The sequence below is a fragment of the Ceratotherium simum genome, chromosome 3 (genome assembly GCF_057802395.1).
Source record: "Ceratotherium simum simum isolate JZ-2026a chromosome 3, ASM5780239v1, whole genome shotgun sequence".
Classification (NCBI taxonomy): domain Eukaryota; kingdom Metazoa; phylum Chordata; class Mammalia; order Perissodactyla; family Rhinocerotidae; genus Ceratotherium; species Ceratotherium simum.
Window position 1 is genome coordinate 21,579,048 of NC_141902.1, and position 23,453 is coordinate 21,602,500.

At 33.2% G+C, this 23,453-nt stretch overlaps 1 protein-coding gene across 2 annotated transcripts in view; it reads left to right on the forward strand.

The window, feature by feature from the left end:
* NOVA1 (NOVA alternative splicing regulator 1) overlaps positions 1 to 23,453 on the forward strand; it is a 149,578-nt gene that overhangs the window by 123,853 nt on the left and 2,272 nt on the right. For both annotated transcript variants that reach the window (XM_004421152.3, XM_087423172.1), the window contains 2 exons: positions 934 to 1,005; positions 22,644 to 23,453. The exon at positions 22,644 to 23,453 is cut by the window's right edge and continues 2,272 nt beyond it. In XM_004421152.3, coding sequence (XP_004421209.1) covers positions 934 to 1,005; positions 22,644 to 23,453 — 882 coding nt within the window. The remainder of the gene's footprint in view (positions 1 to 933; positions 1,006 to 22,643) is intronic.

The following is a 23,453-nucleotide window of genomic DNA, read 5'->3' on the forward strand; positions in this document are numbered from 1 at the left end:
ATACTTTTTTAAAAAGAGAAAATCTTAACATCTTAGACTTTAAGGTTACTCTATTAGAATGAGAAGGTTTTAAAATATCTTAATGAATTATTCAACAAATATATTATGGTCTCATAAAATGTATTTTATATATAGTATGTATGTGTGTTTAGAAATGAACAATAAATATGATTCCTAATATTATTGTGCTTATTTTCAACACAGGCTGATGATACTACAATATATTATACCCTTCTTCTTTAGTAAAATTTTAGTGTTTAGCATAAATGACAAAAATGTTATGGCAATTTGTTAAAATGCTGTTACTTGTTTATTAATATGAGGTTAATGTTTACATTTTCAGACGGGCTCTAAATTTATTTAAAATTAATATTTTAGAAGATAATGTGATATTAAGAACTCAGAACTGCAAATTTAATTGCTTTTAAGTATGGATCCCTAAATTCATGTGGAATCAACTTGTTGGTGATGTTCAACATATTAAGTAGGTGGATACTTTTATGCCAAAGTAAACTTCATTTCACCACTTCTTCCAATCCCCGACTGTATTCATTGATAGGAAAATGACTCTTTCAGTTTTTAATAATTGAATTTTTGTTTGACATTCCTTTTCCCCCAAGAAAACAAGAGGGAAAGAAAAGAGACTACTATTCATGAATATGGTCAGGATACCTTTAATACTCATGTGAATTTTTATCAGTCACCATCATGATTTCAAGTCATGAATTTATTTTTACATGCTTATGCATGCATATTTACATGCATTAGTTACTTAATTGGTCTTAAATTCCATTAAATTTGTATGAATAGGAGAAAAATTTGTTCATAGGATTTTGTTCTCGTTATATTACATTTTATTTTATTTTGTTTTATTTAAATAATCAGTTTAAGGCTTATAAAGGTTGATTTGCTCCTGAACTGCTTTGTTCCCAGACATTGCCATCTTCCCCAACTACCACCAAGTCCTCTCCATCTGATCCCATGACCACCTCCAGAGCTAATCAGGTACAGTATCATCCTGTCATCTACACCATACTTTTCACGGGTAATTGCCTGCACATTGGAGAAAAAGATAATGATGGGTTAAGGATGTATTCGTTCATTCACATATGTGGACCATGATCAGATTCCAAATAACCTGAGAAAGATATATCAGTTATTCCTGAAAATTTATATGCATTTTTAACTTTAAATAACAAAAATATATTCAGATGGTAGACTAGAGTTTTGAATTTTCCCCTTAAAATTACAGTGACTTTATGGAGCTCTGAGGGTTATTTATTGAGTTGATGTTTATAATCTCCCTTATTGTTTCTTCCTAGGATTCTTGGTATAAAAGTTAAGAATATCATATATGTAAAAAATGAATGTGTAAATATAACTTACTGAGCAAAGGTATATCTTTAAAAGTGAATGCATTTTGTTTTTTATTTCAGACATGCTTTACTATGTAAACAATTTTAAACTTTTGATGAAAAGCATTTTTAGCGATCTAAAAGTAACTGAAAATTGGTATTTGTGATAATTTTAATGCTGTTTTACAACTCAGGAATGGTATTTTCTTAGAATTTAAACTAGCATTTTCTTTGCTGAAGTGGCAGACTTTGCAATTAGAAATATATCTTATTAGTTTGATTTGATGATTGTTCTAGGACTGAATATCTGAATATTTATAGGTCATTCTTCAAAAATGTAGTCATTTTTGGCACATTTAAGGAAATCATCTTAAATATTTTATGTAATTCAGATCCATACTGTACTTTAACTTGACAAATGTTGAACAGTATATTTATTAAAATGATTAAACACATTTTCATTTTGTCTGAGTTGAGCTTCATTTAGGTGATAAATGTTATTTTCTTTAATATTTCCACCCTTTTACTAATACAAGGCCTTATGGGATTATTTAAAAATTAAACAAAAGCTTATCTTTATATTTTTCATATAGTTGACTAATAAATTATTAAGTTTGGACTGTATTTGCTAAAAATATTAAATGTGGCTTTTGCATATGATCTAATAGAAGACTATCAGAATTATTTTGCTCATTTACTGATTCTAATACTTTTGCAACCTCAGGAAAAATTTTAAAATAAAAACTGGAAGCAAAACTTAACATTTAGGATGTTATTCTGTAGTGGAAACTTGATTTTCATTTTTTGCAGTAGCGTTTTCTTCAGACAATAGTACTTTATAATGTTCTCATTTTAGCCCCAATAAATAAATATACACATCTATAGTGATGAAAAGTCAGCACTTCTCTTTGAAGGAAATGGTACTACATAAAGTGAGAACCAAACTTTTATGTTGATGCATGAAGTTAAAAAGTGTATATACATTTTCACTCTGTATACCTTATCTCTTACATGAGTTTTAATTATATGATATAGAAAACTATGGTAAAAACAAGTGACTTTGTTTTTAATGTTTCTCTTACACTTCATCATTCTTTCTTTTCCAAACATAAACAAGACAAGTACAACAGCAATAAAAACAAAACTAATGATTTTTCTCAGCATAAAAAGTAAAAAATCCTGGTTCTAGAAATAAAAACTATTTCAGTTTTGTCTCTGAAGTTAGATTTGTATTTTTTTCCATTTATTTTATATGAACATGTGAATTTTTATAAAATGATTTCTTGAAAAGGCTAATTATATGTTGAAGTTTACTAATATTATATTTTTACCCTCTAGATATGTTACTACATCCACCTCTGCCAAATCTAATATTTTTCTAATTTGAAAGAATAAATCATTTGTGGTTTTATACTCTGTCTACTATACTCTGATATATTTGTTAAATGTATTTTATTTGTACTCTATTTTCTTCTGTTCTTTACAAACAAGCATAGTATCTCTTGAATAATGTGAGGCAAAATATAAAAGAAGAACAAAACAAAATCCTTAATTCATTGAAAGAATTGTAATTATCATCCATCTTTATGTTATTAGTAGTTTGTAGTTATTTTATTCCCTACAGTATTTCCCAGTAGGCTCTATTCAGGTTGTAGGACAGAAGGTAATTTGGTTTTGTTGTTCAGGCTTTAGATAGCTCATAGTTGTTTCTTGTGGATGGTCCTAATTAATTCAGCTTCACTGTATTGACTCAGATCTGTAAGGGTAACCAAGATAGAAAAATGGGTTCTAATATGATAGTCTTCAACTCTCCATAATTAAAATAGACTTTTAAACCTCTAAGAAAATAACTTTTATTACTGGTTTAAGTTTATTTTTACCTAGAAATTTAGTAAATTTTTCTCCAGTTTTATAACTCACAGAAATGGTACAAAGTCAGAGAATTTCATTTTAGATGAAAAATTATTGTTTATGTGTTATAGCTAATATGATACCCTCTGCTGTTAAAAGTAACTATGAACTTTTTCCATGTGAATTTTTATAAACCAATATAAAATATATCCAGACATCTATTTGTGTTATTTTCATCAATAATAGCTAAATGAGTTATGATTGAGATCTTTTTCTGGAATAGTTTGTCTGTTACAGACTAGTATGATAAAAAGAACTAAGGGACTATTAGTATTCAGAAAACCCAAAAATAAAAATCACAGAAAAATACATCCAAGAGTAAGTTTTATCTGCAGTTTCAACATTTAAAAATCTTTTCTATTCTTTTAAAAACAATTACGTATGTTTCAATACATACTGAATTTTACTTTCCTACCCTCATGTTTCCACAGGTCAGACTGTTTCCTCAGGTCAGACTGACAGGTTATAAACTACAATGTTGTGGGTCTATAATAATTTACCCTTGGAAATGGAAGGACTCTCATATGAGAAGTCTTATAGAATGGTAGTTACAAGTCAAGACTGGAGCCAAATTGCCTGTGATCACATTCTTGTTCTGCCACTTACTTGCTGAGTAAACTGGGCCTCAGTTTCCCCTTCTGTGAAATTCAGATAAAAATAGCACCTCATAGGGTTGAAGTAAGAAATAAATTCATTAACTAGTCTTAGAACAGTATAGTATCTTGAATGTACTATTCACCATATAAATGTTATGTTTATTTTTTTTCTTAAGTATCTTCCAAGTGATAATGAAAAAGAAAGATTCTTTAAGATGGTAAATAATACAGCATACAGCTTATTAAAACTGTTTTGAGTTTTATCTTTAAAGATTCTAAAATACTAGTTTTACTGCTTTTTCAACTCTAAAATATTTCTGTAATCAGTCTCTGTATGCTTTTTAAGATAGCTTAAACTACTCTACATTATTTCCTTCTCTAGTGAGAGTACTAAGTTACTTGTTATTTAATTAATAAATCAAATTACTATTACCTCCCTACTGAGAAAGAAAAGTTAGTAGGGCTAGTAGTTTTACAACTTATACTTTTTTTGCATGTGTTGCATATTGCAAGGTGCAAGTTTGAAATTTTGTACATATGGAATTTTAAATATGAAGCAAATATAAAGATATAATAAATAGAAATAGATTCTTCAAGCAATGTGTTTAAACTTAAAAAAACAATCAGTTGGGTTTGATCAGTTCTAAGTTATTGATATTAAATTTTTAAATCACTTCAAGATTTAACAAAATAGTTTTGTTAATCAGTCAGTGGTGCCAAAAATTAAATCCCAGCCTTAATTTTAGGTTCCTGGTTGTTAGTGCTCCTGGGATTCTTCTCAAATTTCAGGAAAAGAAAAAGGGAAAAAAGTGATTTCAGAAATATGTGCTGTATAGACATTTATTTATTTGCTGATAAATTTGAAATTATATATCAGAATATATAAAACAAATGAAAATAAGTAACTCATATATAGCACCCTTGCTATGGTTACAGAAAAACACTAATAAAACTCACTGGTCTCACTTTAAATTCATGACCACAGATCTCAAATGGACCCAATTCTGTCAAACAATCAAAACCCCATTCACTTTTTTACTCTCTAGATGACTATTTCATAAGTTCTCTTCTTTCAACCCCTGTATTAGTTTTCTATTGCTGTGTAATAAATGACCACAAACTTAGTGGCTTAAACAACACATATTTATTATCTTATCGTTTCCATGGGTGAAGAGTCCAGACACCGCTTAGCTGAGTCCTCTGCTCGTAGTCTCACAGGATGGCAGGGGTGGATTCTCATCTAGAGGCTCGACTAGAAACTAATCTGCTCTTAAGTTCATCCAACTTGATGGCAGCATTTAGTTCCTTGGAGCTATGTGACTGAGGGCCCCAGCTTCTTATTGGCTGTTGGCAAGAGGCAGCCCTCAGATTCTAACGGCTGTCCAAGTTCCCTGCCGTGTGACCCTCTCTGCAGGCACTTCACAGCATGGCTCTTTGCTTCTTGCAAAGCCGCGGGAGAATCTCTCTCCAGTGTGTGCCAGCAAGATGAAGTCTTATGTATTGAGCATAATCACAGGGATGACTTCTCACCTCCTTTGCCGTACAACATAACTTAGTCACAGTAGTGACAATCCATCCTTTTGCCATATTCTGTTGATTAGAATCAAGTCACAATTTCCACCCAAAATCAAATGGAAGGGGTTATACAAGGCATAGAACCAAGGGACAGAGACCATGGGGCCATCCAAGAATCACCCCTACCACAATCCCCCAATATCTCTTGCTGCATCTTCACTCCCAGCCAGTGACCTTACTTCCTGCTTCACTGAGAAAACTGAAGCAGTCAAAAGAAAACTTCCACAAATTTACACCAACACACACTTAATCAGCCAGCATTTATACCCACATATTCTACCTTCTCGTCTATTACCAATGTAAACGTTCCCTGCTCCTATCTAAAACCAGTAATTTCAGTTGCATATTAAATCTCATCCTTTTTCCTTTACTCAAGACACCCCTTCAGCAATTCTTCCTTTTCCTTTATCTGTCAAGTTATTGATCTCTATGGGATCATTCCCATCAGGATACATATATCTTTTTTTTGTCCCGTCTTAAAAGACAAAACAAAACTTCTTTTAATCCCACTTTTCCCACCAGTCAATGCCCTACTTCTTATACTCCCTTGTAACAGAACTCACAAAAGTATTTTCTCTACTCTCTCTTTTCCAATTTCTGTCTTCCTATTCTTTCTTAAATCCATTCCAGTCAGGTTTTTGCCTCCACTGTTCCACCAAAACTGTGTTTGCCAGCATCAGTGATGACCATATCGCTAATTCCAGTTGTCTATTTTCAACCCACATGTTACTTGACCTGTCAACGGTATTTGTCACAATTTATCACTTCCACTTCCTCGTTATACTTTCTTTACTTGGCTTCCAGGATACTGCACACTCTTGGTTTTCCTCCTGCCTCATGCCCTATGCTTCATCTCAGAATACTTTGCGAGTTCCTCCCCTCATCCCACTTAATGTCAGAGTGCTCCTGGTCTTAATATTTGAGACTTCTTCTGGGTTTATACTTTTCTTTCTCCTCATCTAATACCTTGGCTTTTGTATGCTGACTTCTGTGAAATTTATGTCTCCAATGAGAAGCAGGTTTACTGTGAACTAATGAAGCTTAAGCCTTAGGATTCCTTAATCTGCACAGGCTTATTACAAGGCTCTATACCGAATTTTATGTTCATAATTTTGAATGTATTTCCCAAAGATACCCCCTAAAATTGTATAATATTCAGGCCCCACATAACTTGGCCTCACTTTTTTTTGTCTAGTCCAGATCTCACAGTGAAACTACAGACTCTATCCAGTTTCCTGCACAGTGTTTCCACTTGCGTCCAATGGACATCTTAAATTTAAGTCTAAAAACTATCCCAGATCTGCTCCACCGATACATCCACTTGCTCAGAGCAGACATCTTAGATCCATCCACATCTCTTTCCTTTTTTGCCCCAAATCCACTTCCTATAAGAAATAATGTTGACTCTACCTTTAAAACCTATAGTCATGCTCCACTTAACGATGGGGATATGTTCTAAGAAATTCGTCATTAGGCGATTTCGTCGTTGTGCAAACATCATAGAATGTACCTACACAAACCTAGATGGTATAGCCTACTACACACCTAGGCTATATGGTACTAATCTTATGGCACCACCATTGTATGTGTGGTTCGTCGTTGACCGCAATGTCATTGTGCAGCACGTGACTCTGTATATAGACTCTTAACCACTTCTCATTACATCTACTGCTACCCTAGTCCAAGCCTGAATTATTGCAATAGCCTCCATCTAGATGTTCCTGCCTTTCTACCCTTGTTCTCCAAAGTCTGAGCAGACTGAGTATCCCTTTTAAAATGTCAGCTTTTTTTAATCTTTGCCTACACCTGCAACAGTTTCCCATTTCACTCAGTAAAAGCTAATATCCCCAAAATGACATTCATTAACTTACAAAATCTGGCCCTTGCCACATTCACCTCCTTCACTTCATTTCCTGCCACTCACCTCCTCACGCACTCTGCCCCAGCCAGACTGACCGCTTGCTTCTCCTTGCAAACACAGGCATGCTCTCCGCTGAGTATTTCTACGCTCCTACTTTTCTCTCTGCGTGAAATCCTCTTACCTCAGAGATCTATTTGGCTAACGTCTTCATAGCCTTCAAGTCTTTGTTCAAAATTCCCCTTCTCAATAAGGCCTACCTGAGTACCCTGTTTAATATTGCAATCTGGCCTCCCCTTGCTCCCAGTACTCCTGGTTCCCTTTATCTTGCTGTATTTTTTTCATTGCCTCGTAGAACACTATATACTCACTACCATATTTATTGTGGATTATCTGTCTTGCTTTCCTAAAAAGTAAGTTGCGTGAGAACAGAGATCTTTGTTTTATTCTCTGATGTATCAGAAGCACTAACCTGAAGCATAATAGATTCTCAGATATTTGTTGAATGACTAGTATTAGTTGGAAGAGTAGGCTTACAGTCTATGTGTTTTAAAACTTGTTTTTTATTTTTGAAAATTCCTTCCTCAAATGAAATTTTGCATAGAAGTTCTCTAAAAATATAAACCAGCTGGAAAAGAATACTTTTGATCGAATAAAAAGGTCAAATTAAGGGGACATAGCCTTCTTCATTAAACTTCTGTTTTACTCTTCGTAGTACCCAGAGCACAGTTTAAAAACCAGTCAGTTTCTTGTTTCAAATATTATCATAATTCTCCAACAGAATTTCAAAATTAATATTCATTTCCTTCCGTCTATGTGTGTGTGGATGTGGGTGTGTGTGTGATGTCAAGATAGTCTTCTTTAGGAGTGTATTTAAGAAAGTCCTAGAAAAATATTGAACTCCAAAGGTTCTTTTTAAAGATTTTATTTATTCAGTTTTTTCCCCCCAAAGCCCCAGTAGATAGTTGTATGTCATAGGTTCACATCCTTCTAGTTGCTGTACGTGGGACTCGGCCTCACGTTGGACGGAGAAGTGGTGCCTCGGGGCACTCCCGGGATCCGAACCCGGGCCGCCAGCATCAGAGCGCGCGCGCTTAACCGCTAAGCCACGGAGCCGGCCCCAAAGGTTCTTTTTAAATGAACTTATTGACTTTATTATATACATTAGATTTTATGGACTTTGCTCACTATTAAGATGAGCCTTATAAAATTGCTGATATTTGAGTGCAATTTCTTATAGTTCAATTTAGTGTATATCATATACATATCAAAATCTCCAAAAATTCTCAAGAATAAATTAAAGCCAAAAAAGCACAAAATCCATATTAAGAGAATGTTCTATTTTTATATAAGGACATAAAACCTTCCCTTAGATAGACTTAAAATAATTTTTGAAGGGAAGATTTAATATCATAGAAATATGAGTCCTTTTAAATTGAAATATAAATTTATTGCAATTTTTATTTTCTTCCAATTTTTTTCTGGTTTGTGGGAGAGAAAAACAAGGCAAAATGATTTTAATATTCATAGGAAAAAATAAATGCCTGAGAATTACCATGAGACAATTAATAAAATAATTACCAAGAAAATATTTGTGTGCGATGACATACTTCACTCAGTATTAAAATTTACTATAAAGTTATCATAATAAAATAAATGTGATATTAACACAAACAGGTATAATCGGTCATTGAAACATGATAGAGATTTCAGAAATAGATCCAAGTATGTATGGGAACTTACCATATTTTATCATATATTAGGAAAGGTAATGTATTTTAGGGATTAAGAGAACTGTGATCTCGAACCGTAATTCCTGGCTTCAAATCAAATCTTTGTCACTTCCTGACTATCTGATTTGAGAAAACATCTTTAACTTCACCATGTATGTTTTCTCATTGTGAAATGTGAATAATTACAGTGCCTACCTCATATTCTTAAATAAATTAATACATGAGAAGCATTTAGAACACTGCCTGGTCCAGAGTAATTATTAAGTGCCATTTTAATTCATTTTAGAAAGAGATGTTTTGTTTAATAAATAGTGCTGGTATACTTGACTATCCACCTGAAGGAAAATAAATTTAGACCTCCACCCCATACAATATATAAAAATAAATCTCAGTGCATTCAAGATTGAAACTGTAAGACTATTTGATGAAATTAGAGTATGTGAAATCAAGTTGAAGATGACTTTCTTAAGCAAGAAGGAAATCAAAAACATAAAGGAATAGATTAAAAGACTTGAGTATATAATTTTTTATAGTTTTGATATGGCAGAATACAACATTAATAAGCAAAAGATGATAATATTCTTCGAAAAAATATGTTGAACACATGTGATGATGAATTAGTAACTCTACTATAGAGAGAACTCTTAGAGTGATATGAAAAAAAACAAAATCCCAGGAGAAAAATAGGTAAAGATTATTAAAAAGCAGTTTAGAGAAGAAGAAATTGAAACGTCCAATAAATATGAAAGCAGGTTTAACCTCACCAGACATCAGGGAAATATGAATCAACATCACAAGATTAAACTTTTTTTTTTTTTACCAGATAGACATATTTTATGTGTGTGTATATAATACACATGTATCGGGAATACAGAAATTAGTGTGTGTGTGTGTGTTTAGAAATTATAAGTGGTGGCAAGGATATAGGAAATAACCATTCTCATACAATGTTGATGTAAGAAACAGTGTAACATTACAGCTTTTGAGAATCTATCCAGTAAAACTTATCCAGCATGAATACGTAGGAATATAGGAAAAAGGACGTATATTGCAGTGTTATTTACAGTGGCAAAAGTTGGAAAACAACCTGACCTCTGACAGGAGAGTGGCTGAATAAATTATGATATTGCAGAAGGTTATGTGGTGAAGCTATTAAAAATGATGAGTTAGAACCACATAAATTGACCTAGAATAGTGTTCATAATATATTAACCAAAGAAAATCAAGTTGTTAACAAACATATGGCCCTATTTTTAATAGTCAAAAAACATCTTGTGTTTATGTATCATCAGGGTGATGACAAGAAATATGAACATTAACTTTTTCTTTTTATGTCTCTACTTTGTTTTTAAAATATTAGCTAAGAGAATGTAAAATGGATGGAAAAAAATAATGACTTCAGTTGTGGTATATGCAATATTTTAAGGAATGTAAGGTGCAATTTTCTAAGAGATTGGGAAAGATTGAACTGCCTTTGACAGTGTATATTGGTTTGAACTACTCGACTCCTTCATTTCCTAGTCGGAGGATGCTTTACTGAGGAGTTTCAAGAAGGGTCACAAGAAAGAGGCTTTAGGCGTAGAGGAGACCTTTATTAACTGGCAAAAGGAAATGGCTGTTGTTCCATATGTTAAAGTTATGCCAAATTAAATGATTGTGTAATATTGGTCATATTTTTCATTATTCTTTCTTAATTGATATATCAAAGGTTCTCAATCCTAGCCTCACGTCAAAGTTACCTATGGAGATTCTTATTTAATAAGTCTAGGATGCAATTAGGCATCTATATTTGAAGGGTTAGAGAAATGTTTCCTGAAGCCTCTTGAGATGTTTGGGAAACACTGTTTACTATATTAAAAATGCAGGGGGCAAGAGGCCGGCCTGGTGGCGCAAGCGGTTAAGTGCGCATGCTCCGCTGCAGTGGCCCAGGGTTCACGGGTTCGGATCCTGGGTGCGGACCAACGCGCTGCTTGTCAAGCCATGCTGTGGCGGCGTCCCGTATAAAGTAGAGGAAGATGGGCACGGATGTTAGCTGAGGGCCCGTCTTCCTCAGCAAAAAGAGGAGGATTGGCATTGAATGTTAGCTCAGGGCTAATCTTCCTCACAAAAAAAAAATAATAAAAAAATGCACATTAGTTTATTTAAAGTGATGATGATGGTGTACTATATAACACTGTCTCTTTTTGCAAACCTTAATTCAAAACTTTTTTTCATGAAATAACACATTTTGAATATTACTTGAAAAACACTAATGAAAAAATACTTGATTTGTACAAAAGTTGAAGAGTAGGTGTTTTTTCATTGAGAATAGTAAAAGTTTACTAATTAATACAATTTAAATCTATGAAGGGATATTATACAAAAGATGATTATCTTTTCAGATAGCCCTAACCTTCTTTTGACTATTACCAAATACAATTAGAGGTTCTCTTACCTTGGAGATCTTTGTGTATGCAGATTACATTAGTAGTTTTTAGGATTTTTTGGCAATATTCTTGCCAGAATTCTTCCAAGATTCTTGCATATTCCCTTGCCTATGGAAAAGGGTTGAATGAGTGCTTCCTAACCATATTCATTCCATTGCAAACCTCTGAGTTAGTGTGCTATGCTGTAAATGGTGCATCCTTCATACCCAGTGATGGAAATCAGAGGATCTCCCTGAGGGCAAGTTAAGAATTACTGCTGAGGGCCGGCCCTGTGGCTTAGTGGTTAAGTGCGTGCGCTCTGCTGCTGGCGGCCCGGGTTCGGATCCCGGGCGCGCACTGACACACCGCTTCTCCGGCCACGCTGAGGCCGCGTCCCACATACAGCAACTAGAAGAATGTGCAGCTAAGACATACAACTATCTACTGGGGATTTGGGGGGAAAAAATAAATAAATAAAATCTTTAAAAAAAAAAAAAAAAAAGAATTACTGCTGAAAGCAGCACACCATTCGTATTTTCAGTTAGAGTTATAACACACCATTTGGTAAATACCAGGTTGTGTGACCTTCCAAAGTCCCTTTTAAAGTATGCTTTCCTATGAAGATATGTTTATGGAAAGTCTAGGGCTTTTCAAGTTTTCAGATTGAAGGAAGTGGTACACCTCAGGGGAAGAGTTAATGAAATAATCTCTCTGTAGTGTTCCTTATTGTGTGTCCCATATCTGGCTTAGGCGTTGGTAAAAATGCATAAAATGCCTTGTCTAGTCCTGACTAGTAAGTAGGCGGATTTGCAATACTTTCTTTCTTTCTGGACTACCTAGTAGGTAAAAGTGGTTTGTTTCATCAGCGTCCTCCCTGCCATCATAGCTGCGGTAGCTCTTGCGCACAGCGTGTTTTCAAGACAGAACATTCAGCATGCCTTTCTATAGCCAGACATTTAATCCCTCTTTACTCCAGAATGTGCACTAGTCGTCTTGCTCTGTGTGTGTATACAGTTTAATAGAATTTTTTTATCTTTCAAATAAAGCCATATAAAACGGAAAATACCTAAAATAGACATTATCAAGTTTATTTTCAACATTTTTATTTTCTTTTAAAAATGCTTGCAAGAGGGAATATCTGCATATTCTCTCAGATAACAGTAGTTTTGCCAGAGTAGGGGATTTGATTCTTGCTCACTATGGAATAAAAAAATTTCTCTCGTTGTTTTTTTTAATTTTTTATCTTAATTTAGGAATATTCCAGGAGATAATAAGTTGATCTTTTTCATCTTTTCTTCTGAACCTAATACCTTATCATTCATTTGATTGATGTTTGGTTTAGCTATTTTTTTCTTCAGTTAGATGATATAGTCTTTCAATTACTCTTTAAAAATATTTTTGAAAAAGGAAGTGTTCTGTTTCGTTAACTAACTTCAAATTGCTTTTAGCCAAATAATAGAAGTTATAAAATTAATGTATTTTTATTTGTGATTCATTAAATATTAGAAGTGAACTACTTCAATACATATATAGGAAAAGAACTTAGTTTTATGACTAATAATACATTTTGTTAAATTGCAGACATTATTCTGTAGCCTTTTATATGTTTGTTAATATTTGTTTGCTTATCCCAAATATTAAAGAAATAATAATAATTCATAACATTTTCATTTTCTTAATGACAGTCATTTATGATAGTAAATTATTGACTTCCCTTTACTAGAAAGATATGGAAATGCAGATACCTATTATTTTGTAAAAAATAACTATTGCCTTCAGAAAAACTTTTGGTGAAATTAAAATGTAAGAAATGTTGATTTAGCATACTGATAAATATAAAATACCTACAAGCCACTATAATTGGATTTTGGTAATATCTTAAATCACGTCAAAAATATGACACATCAGTCTTTTCAACTAATTAATAATAATATTTCATTTTAATGGTAAAATATGGCTTAATCAAAAATTTATAAAACAAAATAAAAACCCAAATTGTGAAAGTTTTCTTTATAATTAATTACTTCAGTTACGAAATTTTAAACAGAGATCGATTTTCAAACATACATACATTTCAAACATACATTTACTTCCAATAACATCTTATCTAATTAGTTTGGTTACATGATGGAGTATTATTAAATCAGTCCCTGAACAAACTCAGAATTTTAAAAAGCTTTGTATTCCTAGATTAACTTTGTGGTTTTCTTAAACAGGCAGTTAGCTTAATTACATGATTCTTACTTAAAACTATGATTTTAAATTTCCTTATTTTAAAGTATAAAAGTATTTTTTAAATCTGCTTTTCTGTCATTTATCAACTCATTTTTTATATATGTTTAAATATTTAGTAGTCTTTATTATACCACCTGACTGTAAGCTTCATGCAAGTGAGATCTTATCCTTTTTATTTACCTCTTTACCCCCAACATCTGGAATAGTACCTGCACGCAGTAGACACTCGGTAAATAATTGTTCAATGACTACCGGACATGTACTCAATATATTTTAAATGAATTGCTTATTCTGCTTTTGCAGGATTTATTTATTCAGCAGCCTAATTTGGGGATAATTTTTCCATTTCCTTTTGTTTCACTGCTTTTAAAAAATCAAAATAAGACAAAATTTATGTGGTATGAAAAAAAAGCTCATCCAAAATCCAATCGCTGTTATTCCCTATACTTCAGTTTTACCTGCATATATTTTTACACTGTTTAATCCAAACTCTACGTATACATTTATATATATGTTTGTTTTGCATTGACATTTTCCACATTATTTTATAATTTTATATAGCTTCTATACACTGTTCTGTGTATATGACATTTTCCATGTTTTGAATTATTTTCCGCAAGGATCAAGGATCCCAGGAGAGAAACTGAGTTAAAGATTATGCTCATTTTATAATTTAATGTATTCTACAATGTGATTTCCAAAAGGCAATAAATACTGCCACAAGTATTTTTTAAAAGAAAGAGATTAAAAGTTAGACCATTTCCTCATTAACATTTGGTTCGCTTTTTTTTTTTTAGTGATTAATTTTGCTGGTCAGCTTTGAATATCTTTGACTATTTTAGAAGTTAAACATTTTCTTGTCCTACACACTTCTTTACTATTCACTGTGTAATGAACTGTTGGTTCACTTTTACCTCCCCTAGTTTCCCTTATCCATTCCTATGGCAGCTTTAAATACTATCTCTATGTTAATTCTCAGATTTCCTCTGATCTTCAAACCCATAGCCAATCCACTACTTGACATGTTCACTTGGATGGATGTCTGATAGGCATTTCAAACTTAAAATATCCAAAATAGAATTCTTGATTCCCTCTATCCTTATCTCTTTCACCCCTTTTCCATCATCCACTTCAGTGAACACAGCCCCTACTCATGTTCATACTGTTTTTCACTTTTTAAAATGATTTTTACAAGCTTTAAAATATTAAGTTGAAAACACTAGGTTTCATATAAAAATCCCAAATATTTCAAATACATCTTTTCACTAATCAGAATTAAGAACTCTGAACATATATCTTATTATGTATTCCCTGAAAGAGCTGAGCTAAGAAGAAAGGGTTTAAAATAATAATAATAATAATAATAATAGTGGTTTCAAAGAGCTTTTTGATAGTTTGACACATGGATGATGATGACTTCCAGAGATTTAACCTCCACTTAGCAAAATCTGGTGTAGTAGACTTTAAGAAGACAATACCCAGAGTTATTTTCATTTGTAAATAATAGGTTGCCTTATAATAGTTTATCATTTCCAACCCTCATGGTTTCTTCATAATTATTGACTTCTAGTAGTTTTCTTTTTCGATATAATTACGTCTAGAGTGTTGATCATCTCAACATAACAGGAATAGTTTGAAGGGCTTTTCTTCTCTTCTTCTTACCTGTAAAGAAGAAATTATTTCTTATTTCCAAGTCTATCCCTCTCTGAAATGTTAGGTGATGTATGTTTAAAATATGTAGCAGTCACCAAAAGAAAAAAAAAAAAAAAACTTTGAATAATGCTTCAAGGGGCAAAGTGAAAAAAATGTAGTAAGTAAAAAATAGTTCAGTTAATTCATTTTCATTCGTCTTCCAAAGAGACAGAAAAAGAGGTATCCTGTCTGTCCCTCTCTGTCACGTCTTGCAGCCAGACGGGAAAATAAAGTGTGGCCCTTTGGAAGAAGATATAAAATGAAGTACAATCTCCACAAAACTTTTAAATTATTTTGAGGTAAAAATGCAATTGCTTGAAGCAGGGCAAGGGGTGGGAGGTAACTGCACCAGTTATGAGTTGTGATTATGACTTAGTGGACGCTGTCGTTTGAGCTGTCTTATTAGTTGATCTAGTTTATCACGCAATCAAGGCAACACTAATATATTTATGTAGTAGATTTTTAGAGCCAACCTGACCACATTTTTTATGGCTAAAGAAGCCTAGCCACAAGCTTAATAAGTGAGAAACTATGAAATAGTGTAGGAAAAGCATAATACATTCATGAAAATTTAAGAAAAAGGCATACAGTGCATATTTAATTATGTGTGGTTTATCTCAGTATGGTTGCAATATGATCTTTGAATTTTAGACTTTAGAGATGATAAAGTAAAGAAAGTTATTTTTGTTTTAAGAACCCAAAGTCATGTTTTACACACACACACACACACACACACCGCTGCATGGCCGTGATGGAATCTTTCAAACAGTTTATTATTTGGTTCTTAGACAAATCTGTATTTTATTTTTTGGCTTAATTTTTTAAACAGTTATCCAATTGATAACTTCAACCAAGTGCAAATAGGAAATGCACAATTAAATAAGATAATTGGCCTTCAGGAGGATATCATTTTGTAAGAGAGAGAAATATCTTTTACGCTCTAATATAAGCAAGCATAAGATAAGTAACGTAATAAGAAATATAGAAAAGTACCTTGACACTTCTAGTTTCAGGGAACCAGGATTGAGTTTACAAAGTATATTGCATTTGGAATGCTATTCCATGACATAAAAGATTTCAGCAGGCAAAAATGTATGAGTTTTAAGGGGAAGAGTAATGTGGGGGTATAGGTAACATTTCAGTCACTTGGAAGAAATGAATAAACAAAGGCAAAGACATAGAAAAACAACTAATATAGAGTATATTCAGGACTAGCAGGTAAAGTTTGGATTCAGCATAGAATAATAGTCATAGAAGATGAAGTGGGAAGACGGTTGGAGACAGGATATGGAGAATTTAGAATGTCCCCATAAATAATCTGGATAATTCTGTGAGTAGTCAAAGGGGGGTTGCTGAAGGCTGTTGAGTAGGGTTTTTTTCATAATACTAAGATAAAAACCCCTCATCTACAATCTTAGCAAGTTGTCTGATTTTATAAATGATGAAACTGAAGTGATCTGACAAAGGTCACAGAACAGAGCCAGGGTGAGAGCCCATATCTGCTAACTGCCAATTCTAGATTCTTTTTATTATACCATGCATTACTTAAGACAGGATAAAGCAGTAGGACGGGGCCAGAAGCATTTCAGATAGGAAAAATATCAACAGTACATAACAGGATGTAGAGATCTAGGGAGCAAGAGAAGGCACAGATGGCTCCCAGGTTTAAAACCTGGTGTTGGCGGTAGATGGGGGGGTAAGGATATATGAGAAAAGACAGCATGGTATTTTACGATAGATATTAGACATGCTTATGAAAACTGTTGCCTCTGATTTAGTTATCGAAAGTAGACTAGTAGAGAGCTAGAAGAGCTGCTTTTTTATTCTTTCTGGATACTTATATTCATAGCTCTGTTGTGCATATTTTGTCAAATTAGTCCCTTTCAAGAAGGCAGTTATTTATGTATTTAAAATCTATATCAAAATGAAAGATTTTTTTCAATTTACCTTGATCAGCAATTCAATATAGATCCCCAAAATGCCACATGCATCTCCATGGTGCCTCAGTCACCTAAAGTGTAATACATTAGGGAAAGGAAAGATATTTATCCTGTTAGATCATGTAGGGTGTATCTTGGTAAAACGTAGATTAAGTCATCCACTTGTGTCTCTTTACCAGGGCTATGACATCGTGACTTTTAGAGCATCAAGAGATAACAATAAAATGTCAGTATTTCTTTTGGATAGGCAAATATTACATGCTATAATGAGAACGTGAAAATATTTTCAAAGATACTGTTTGGTCGGTTACAAATTATAGAAATACAACTCAAAGTGGCTTAAACAAAAAAAAAGGAATTGTATTAATTTTGTGCTGGCTTTAGGCATGGTTAGATTCAGATGCCAAAATTCTGTCAGAAATTTCTCTCTCTCCATTTCTGGGGTCTCCTTTTATCTAGGTTAACTTTATTTTCAGTCAGGTTCTTCCTCTTTCCATATGTGGCAAGGTAGTCATTAGTAATGTCTGGCTTGTATTCTATTAGGTTAGAAACACAGGTACCTCTACCCCAACAGTTTCACCAGTTTCTCAGGCTAATTTTTATTGGACCTCCTGTGTCACGTGCTCAATCCCAAATCAGTAACTGCCAGGGGTGTGAAAATTGTGATATATCAGTTCTCGGTTATGTTGCCACCGCTAGAGGCATTGCAAGGTTGTCAGCCTTACCTGAAGCATATGCACTAAGAATAAGAGGGTGTTTCCCAAAGGAAAACTGGGGTCTGTTGCCAGAAAAAGGAAGATCAGATGTCAGCTGACTGAATGAATGAATGAAGTAACAAGTATCCACTATTGATAGGAATTGCTTTATAAATGTAAGGCAGTATATGTGTAGTAGCTAATACGGTAGCCCTCAGTAAAACAGTCCATACTATTAATTGAGATATCTTAAATTATAATGGAACTTCTTTCGCATTTATGTAAGGTATGGCTTTATGAAAAAGTTCAATGATTTTCCTGCCACCATGTTGAAGAAATATGATGCCTACAGACTCTCGCATTCCTTTCTAAGACTATAATGAGTTGGAGTTCCTATTTGGCAAAGGAGTGAATTTGTTTGTCTTAATGCTTATTTTTAATCAGAAACATATCAATATTAAAACCTACCTCTTTGGTATTTTTAATACTTTCATAGGATTCCCATAGAGGTCCTGTTTTGTGGTTGCAAATAGAGAAATCGTCACTGGATTACTTTTTTTTTTGAAAAGTTGATGCTAGTAAAATTAGTATAATTATATTGTTAATCTTACGTTTATTTGATATAACAAATAATTATAAGTCTAGGAATAAGGAAAATTTAAGTCAAGATTCATTTTCTTTAAAAATAATACCATTATTAAAGCAGATCATCACTACTCAAATGGGTTTAGGTTTGAACAGGACCTCTCCAACACAGAGGTAACAGAAATGTGAGAATGTCTGATAGTAATGATCAGGACACTGATAGTACAAAGATGAAGGATGATCATCATCTCTCAAAGGTTTTCTACTTACCCCTTCTCCGTCCGGTTAGGCTCTGTGTCTCCTTTGTATACTTCTGGAGCAGCACTTTCAAGACTTGACTGCACCCATACATTGCACTTATGTTTTCTACAACTAATCTAGAAGTTCCTTAAAGGCAGGAACAGTGTCGTATAGTATATCCTTTATCCCCGGCTCCCAGCATAGGGCCTGGGCCACTAAGCATTCCACAGAAGACTGGATGGATGGTAGCAACTAGAGATCATAGCTCTGAAGGGAAAACTGATTTGTAACTTTCAAGAGCGTATCTGATTTCGTCGATGAACGTTACATCAAATAATTTGGATGCTGTTTAAGATCCAGTACTTTTTTCTCTCAATTCTTCAGAAATAAGAATAAGTATATTTGAGTCAGTGTGTTAACAGACTTTACCAATGAAAATGAAGCCATACATATAATTAAAATTTGTTATTTATCATTTCAGTGGGAATGCAAACACTGTCTAAGCACAGACTTTTCCTTTGGTAAATGCTGTATTCCTATCTAAGAAGTAAGCAAATGGCCTATCTTCCATAATTCTCCATGCTCCTTTTCTCTCCCCACCCACCCAGTATTCAGTTGCCTGCCATCTCCAGGCTTCCACACTGGTGTCTCGCTTCTTCTTGGCTCTGACCTGACACATAAAATGGAAATGGAACACCACTCTCCTTGAGATGTTATGCAAAAGAATTAATTTATTTTTTGTCTCAACTTCCCCTTTTCAGAGGGTCCTTTCCTGTCTGTGTCCATATTAGATTAATATTAAGTATGCAAATAGATATGGATATATTTTTTAATTCTTCAGGGAAAAAAGACAGTGCAAATCTAAGAGGTTTTTCATGTCTCTGTATCAAAAATAAAAGTTGGGTAACATATGCCTTGGCTAGGCTATTAAGTATATTTATTAAATTTGGAATTTAATAACTTATTATAGTTCCTTTAGTTTTCTAATTTAATTTCTAAGATCAGTAATCTTATGCATAATTATCACTATCTAAAGTTAAGAAATGCTACACATTATAAATATTAATGTGCAGTCATTAATGTCTTCTCTTAAATCATAACACACCTTTATTTAGTTATGTGTGGACAAATGTCAGTCATACCAGCAAAATCTGGGGCCACGTCAGTATTTGATACAACAGCAATCATGGCTGACAGTATTTTATATAAGTTTATTTCAAATAGTTAAAACTAAAATCCGGTGGTAGTACTTACTATGTAGAGATGTCTTTAATATAAAGATAGATGATGTGATGTAATTCTTCAATTTGCACAGATACAGATTGTTCAGAAAATGTTTACTTGCATGAAAAGTCCACACACCATTTCTGAACTAGACATTATTTCAGAATTTTTAAATATTGAAAAGAAAGAAAAACTATTAAAGGGAAAAATAAAAAAAGAAAGGACAAGCTAATGTGCAATAATAATGTAAGTACTATGCGCACATTTGCAAGTTCTTTTGGAAGGATAGAACTAGTCCTAGAGTTTAAAAAAAAAAAGCTATAGATGCAGTAAATATAGTTTTTGACTGGTGTGCCCGTGTAGTAAAAGTTAATACCATATTCACGTATCTCATAGAAACTTAAGGTGACTTTACAGTGGATGTTATAAAATTATATATTTCATTACTTTTTATTGATAGTCTATAGGATAGTTCCCATGATTAACCTTTCATATGCTCTTCTCTTCCTGGGTTGTAATCCTGCAGATAATCATTACAATGAGCAAAACAACAGTGATATTAGAATTTAAAATAATTTAAGAACAGCTTTTTTGAAAGTCTTGGTTTATTAATGTATTTTTCTTCATAAAGATTATGTTAAAACACTACAGTTTGCCAGTATATAAATGTTTTCAACAATATTTTATTGCAAAAAATGTTCTAATTTTTAAAAGAAGTACTTATTTGTAAAATAAAATCAGATTTAACATTCAGATATTTAAATCCTTAAAAGTAAGTTTTCTCAGTATTTCATGTGCACAGGATAAAATAAGGATGATTCTAATTCATCTTTATAATTGGTGTAAGAGGTAGTAATCATGGTTTAACTTTCTAATTATAACAGTTTAACATACTTCAGCATTTCAGACAAATAATTTTCTACAAAAAAGTCTGAATAAAATTAACAAATTTAATTTGGTAAAAAAAATTATTTCTCAGACTACTTCTTGAAACTGAATGCACTTAATCAGGGGAATATGAGGCTTATATTTGACATTCCTAAGAAATGTTTCTAGAAAATTTAGATTTTTTTCAATAAAATGAAATGATTATGTAGACAAATCAAAAGGAAACAAAATTCCACTGTGATTATAAATTATATGTGTGGGAAGAAAAGGGGTGTGTGTGTGTAATATATGTAAATATATTTATGAGGTGACCCAGTCTAGAATTTGAATTTATACTTGCACTGCTTGCTACCTTCAAGAGTAAAATTGCCAAAAATGCATGGCTCTGTTTCTTTAAAATATTCTTACCCATATCTGTGTTTTAAAGATAGCATGGCAATACTTGCTAAAAATTAACTAATGAAATACCTCATAGTGTCTCAACTAAATTCCTGCTCAAATTTCAACAAATTATTTCAGCCTGCCCGTTTTAATGTCTAGAGCAAGGCAAGCAGTTACTTCTGTGCTTTGTCAGTGACACAACTCGCAGTTTTTGGTCTACCCAGTGAGTCATAAATCAGTGCCATATGTATCTTTGTACTGCCAAATATAATTTTAAATGTTAGTATCTATATTTTACCTTTAAAGGTTATGGAAAATACAATATTGATTTTATACTTCCTATAATAGTATTTGATTAGGATTAAATAAATAAAAATATGATGGGTTTTGTGGCTGGATGCTTCACTAGTAATTGGCTAAAATGCCTGTACTGCATATGGTCCCACTGGGTCATTGTGAGTATTCATGTCACTGCAGTAATTTTTCAGTAACCTTTGGTAATATGATTGTAAGCCCTATTTTTAAAAATGTAGCTATGACTGCCAAAAAGAGAATTATCTACTTAATCAAAATAGTCATTTTGCAGATTTAGATAGAAGATCCAGATAATATCGTTCTCAAATAACCTTAACCTCCCTAAAAGCTATTGATATTTTTTATATTATTATTTAGAAGTATTTGTTACTTTTATAAAGTTATATGTTATCAGTTTAGTTGAAAAACTAAAATACTACTAATAATTTTATTGACCTCCATCTCTGAAAATATTAGTCATGAAACAAGTAAGGTATTGAATGACACAAAAATTACTAGGTGATAAGGAACATGAAATTAATGTTTTGAAGGGACTCAAGCTAGAACTTTCCTACTTTTACCTTTGCTAACTTTGCTTTATAATCCTGCAGTCTTTGTTTTTATATGTTTTAGACCAAAGATATTCTTAAAGCTACAATAGATGAAGATTCATCAAAAGCATTTTGATTTTGGAGCTATTTAATGTTACCATTGATGTATAGTTACAATTCCCATTTTTTTAAACATACTAATTTCGTATAACTCCTACTGCAAAATGCACCAAGACTGAAGGAAAATTTTTGTTTAATAATTTTAAACTGAAAATTGCTTTTCCTTCTGAAAATTCAAATTTTAAAAGATAATTGTATTAAAATGTGATAAAAGTCACTTTAGAAATTGTGGTATTTCTGTCTTTCATAAATTGTGTTTAAACTAATTTTCAAGTTATTATTTTACTTTTTCTAGGATAGCAAAGTAATATGATGTATGTGCGAAAAACAGAAGTATTATTTATACGTATTTTTTTTAATTACAGGTAAAGATTATAGTTCCCAACAGCACAGCAGGTCTGATAATAGGGAAGGGAGGTGCTACTGTGAAGGCTATAATGGAGCAGTCAGGGGCTTGGGTGCAGCTTTCCCAGAAACCCGATGGGATCAACTTGCAAGAGAGGGTTGTCACTGTGAGTGGAGAACCTGAACAAAACCGAAAAGCTGTTGAACTTATCATCCAGAAGATACAAGAGGATCCACAGAGTGGCAGCTGTCTCAATATCAGTTATGCCAATGTTACAGGTCCAGTGGCAAATTCCAATCCAACCGGATCTCCTTATGCAAACACTGCTGAAGTGTTACCCACTGCTGCAGCAGCCGCAGGGCTGTTAGGACATGCCAACCTTGCTGGCGTTGCGGCCTTTCCAGCAGTTTTATCTGGCTTCACAGGCAATGACCTGGTGGCCATCACCTCTGCACTTAATACATTAGCCAGCTATGGATACAATCTCAACACATTAGGTTTAGGTCTCAGTCAAGCAGCAGCGACAGGGGCTTTGGCTGCAGCAGCTGCCAGTGCCAACCCAGCAGCAGCAGCAGCCAATTTGTTGGCCACCTATGCCAGTGAAGCCTCAGCCAGTGGCAGCACAGCTGGTGGTACGGCGGGGACATTTGCATTAGGTAGCCTGGCTGCTGCTACTGCTGCAACCAATGGATATTTTGGAGCTGCTTCTCCCCTAGCTGCCAGTGCCATTCTAGGAACAGAAAAATCCACAGATGGATCAAAGGATGTAGTTGAAATAGCAGTGCCAGAAAACTTAGTTGGTGCAATACTTGGCAAAGGAGGGAAAACA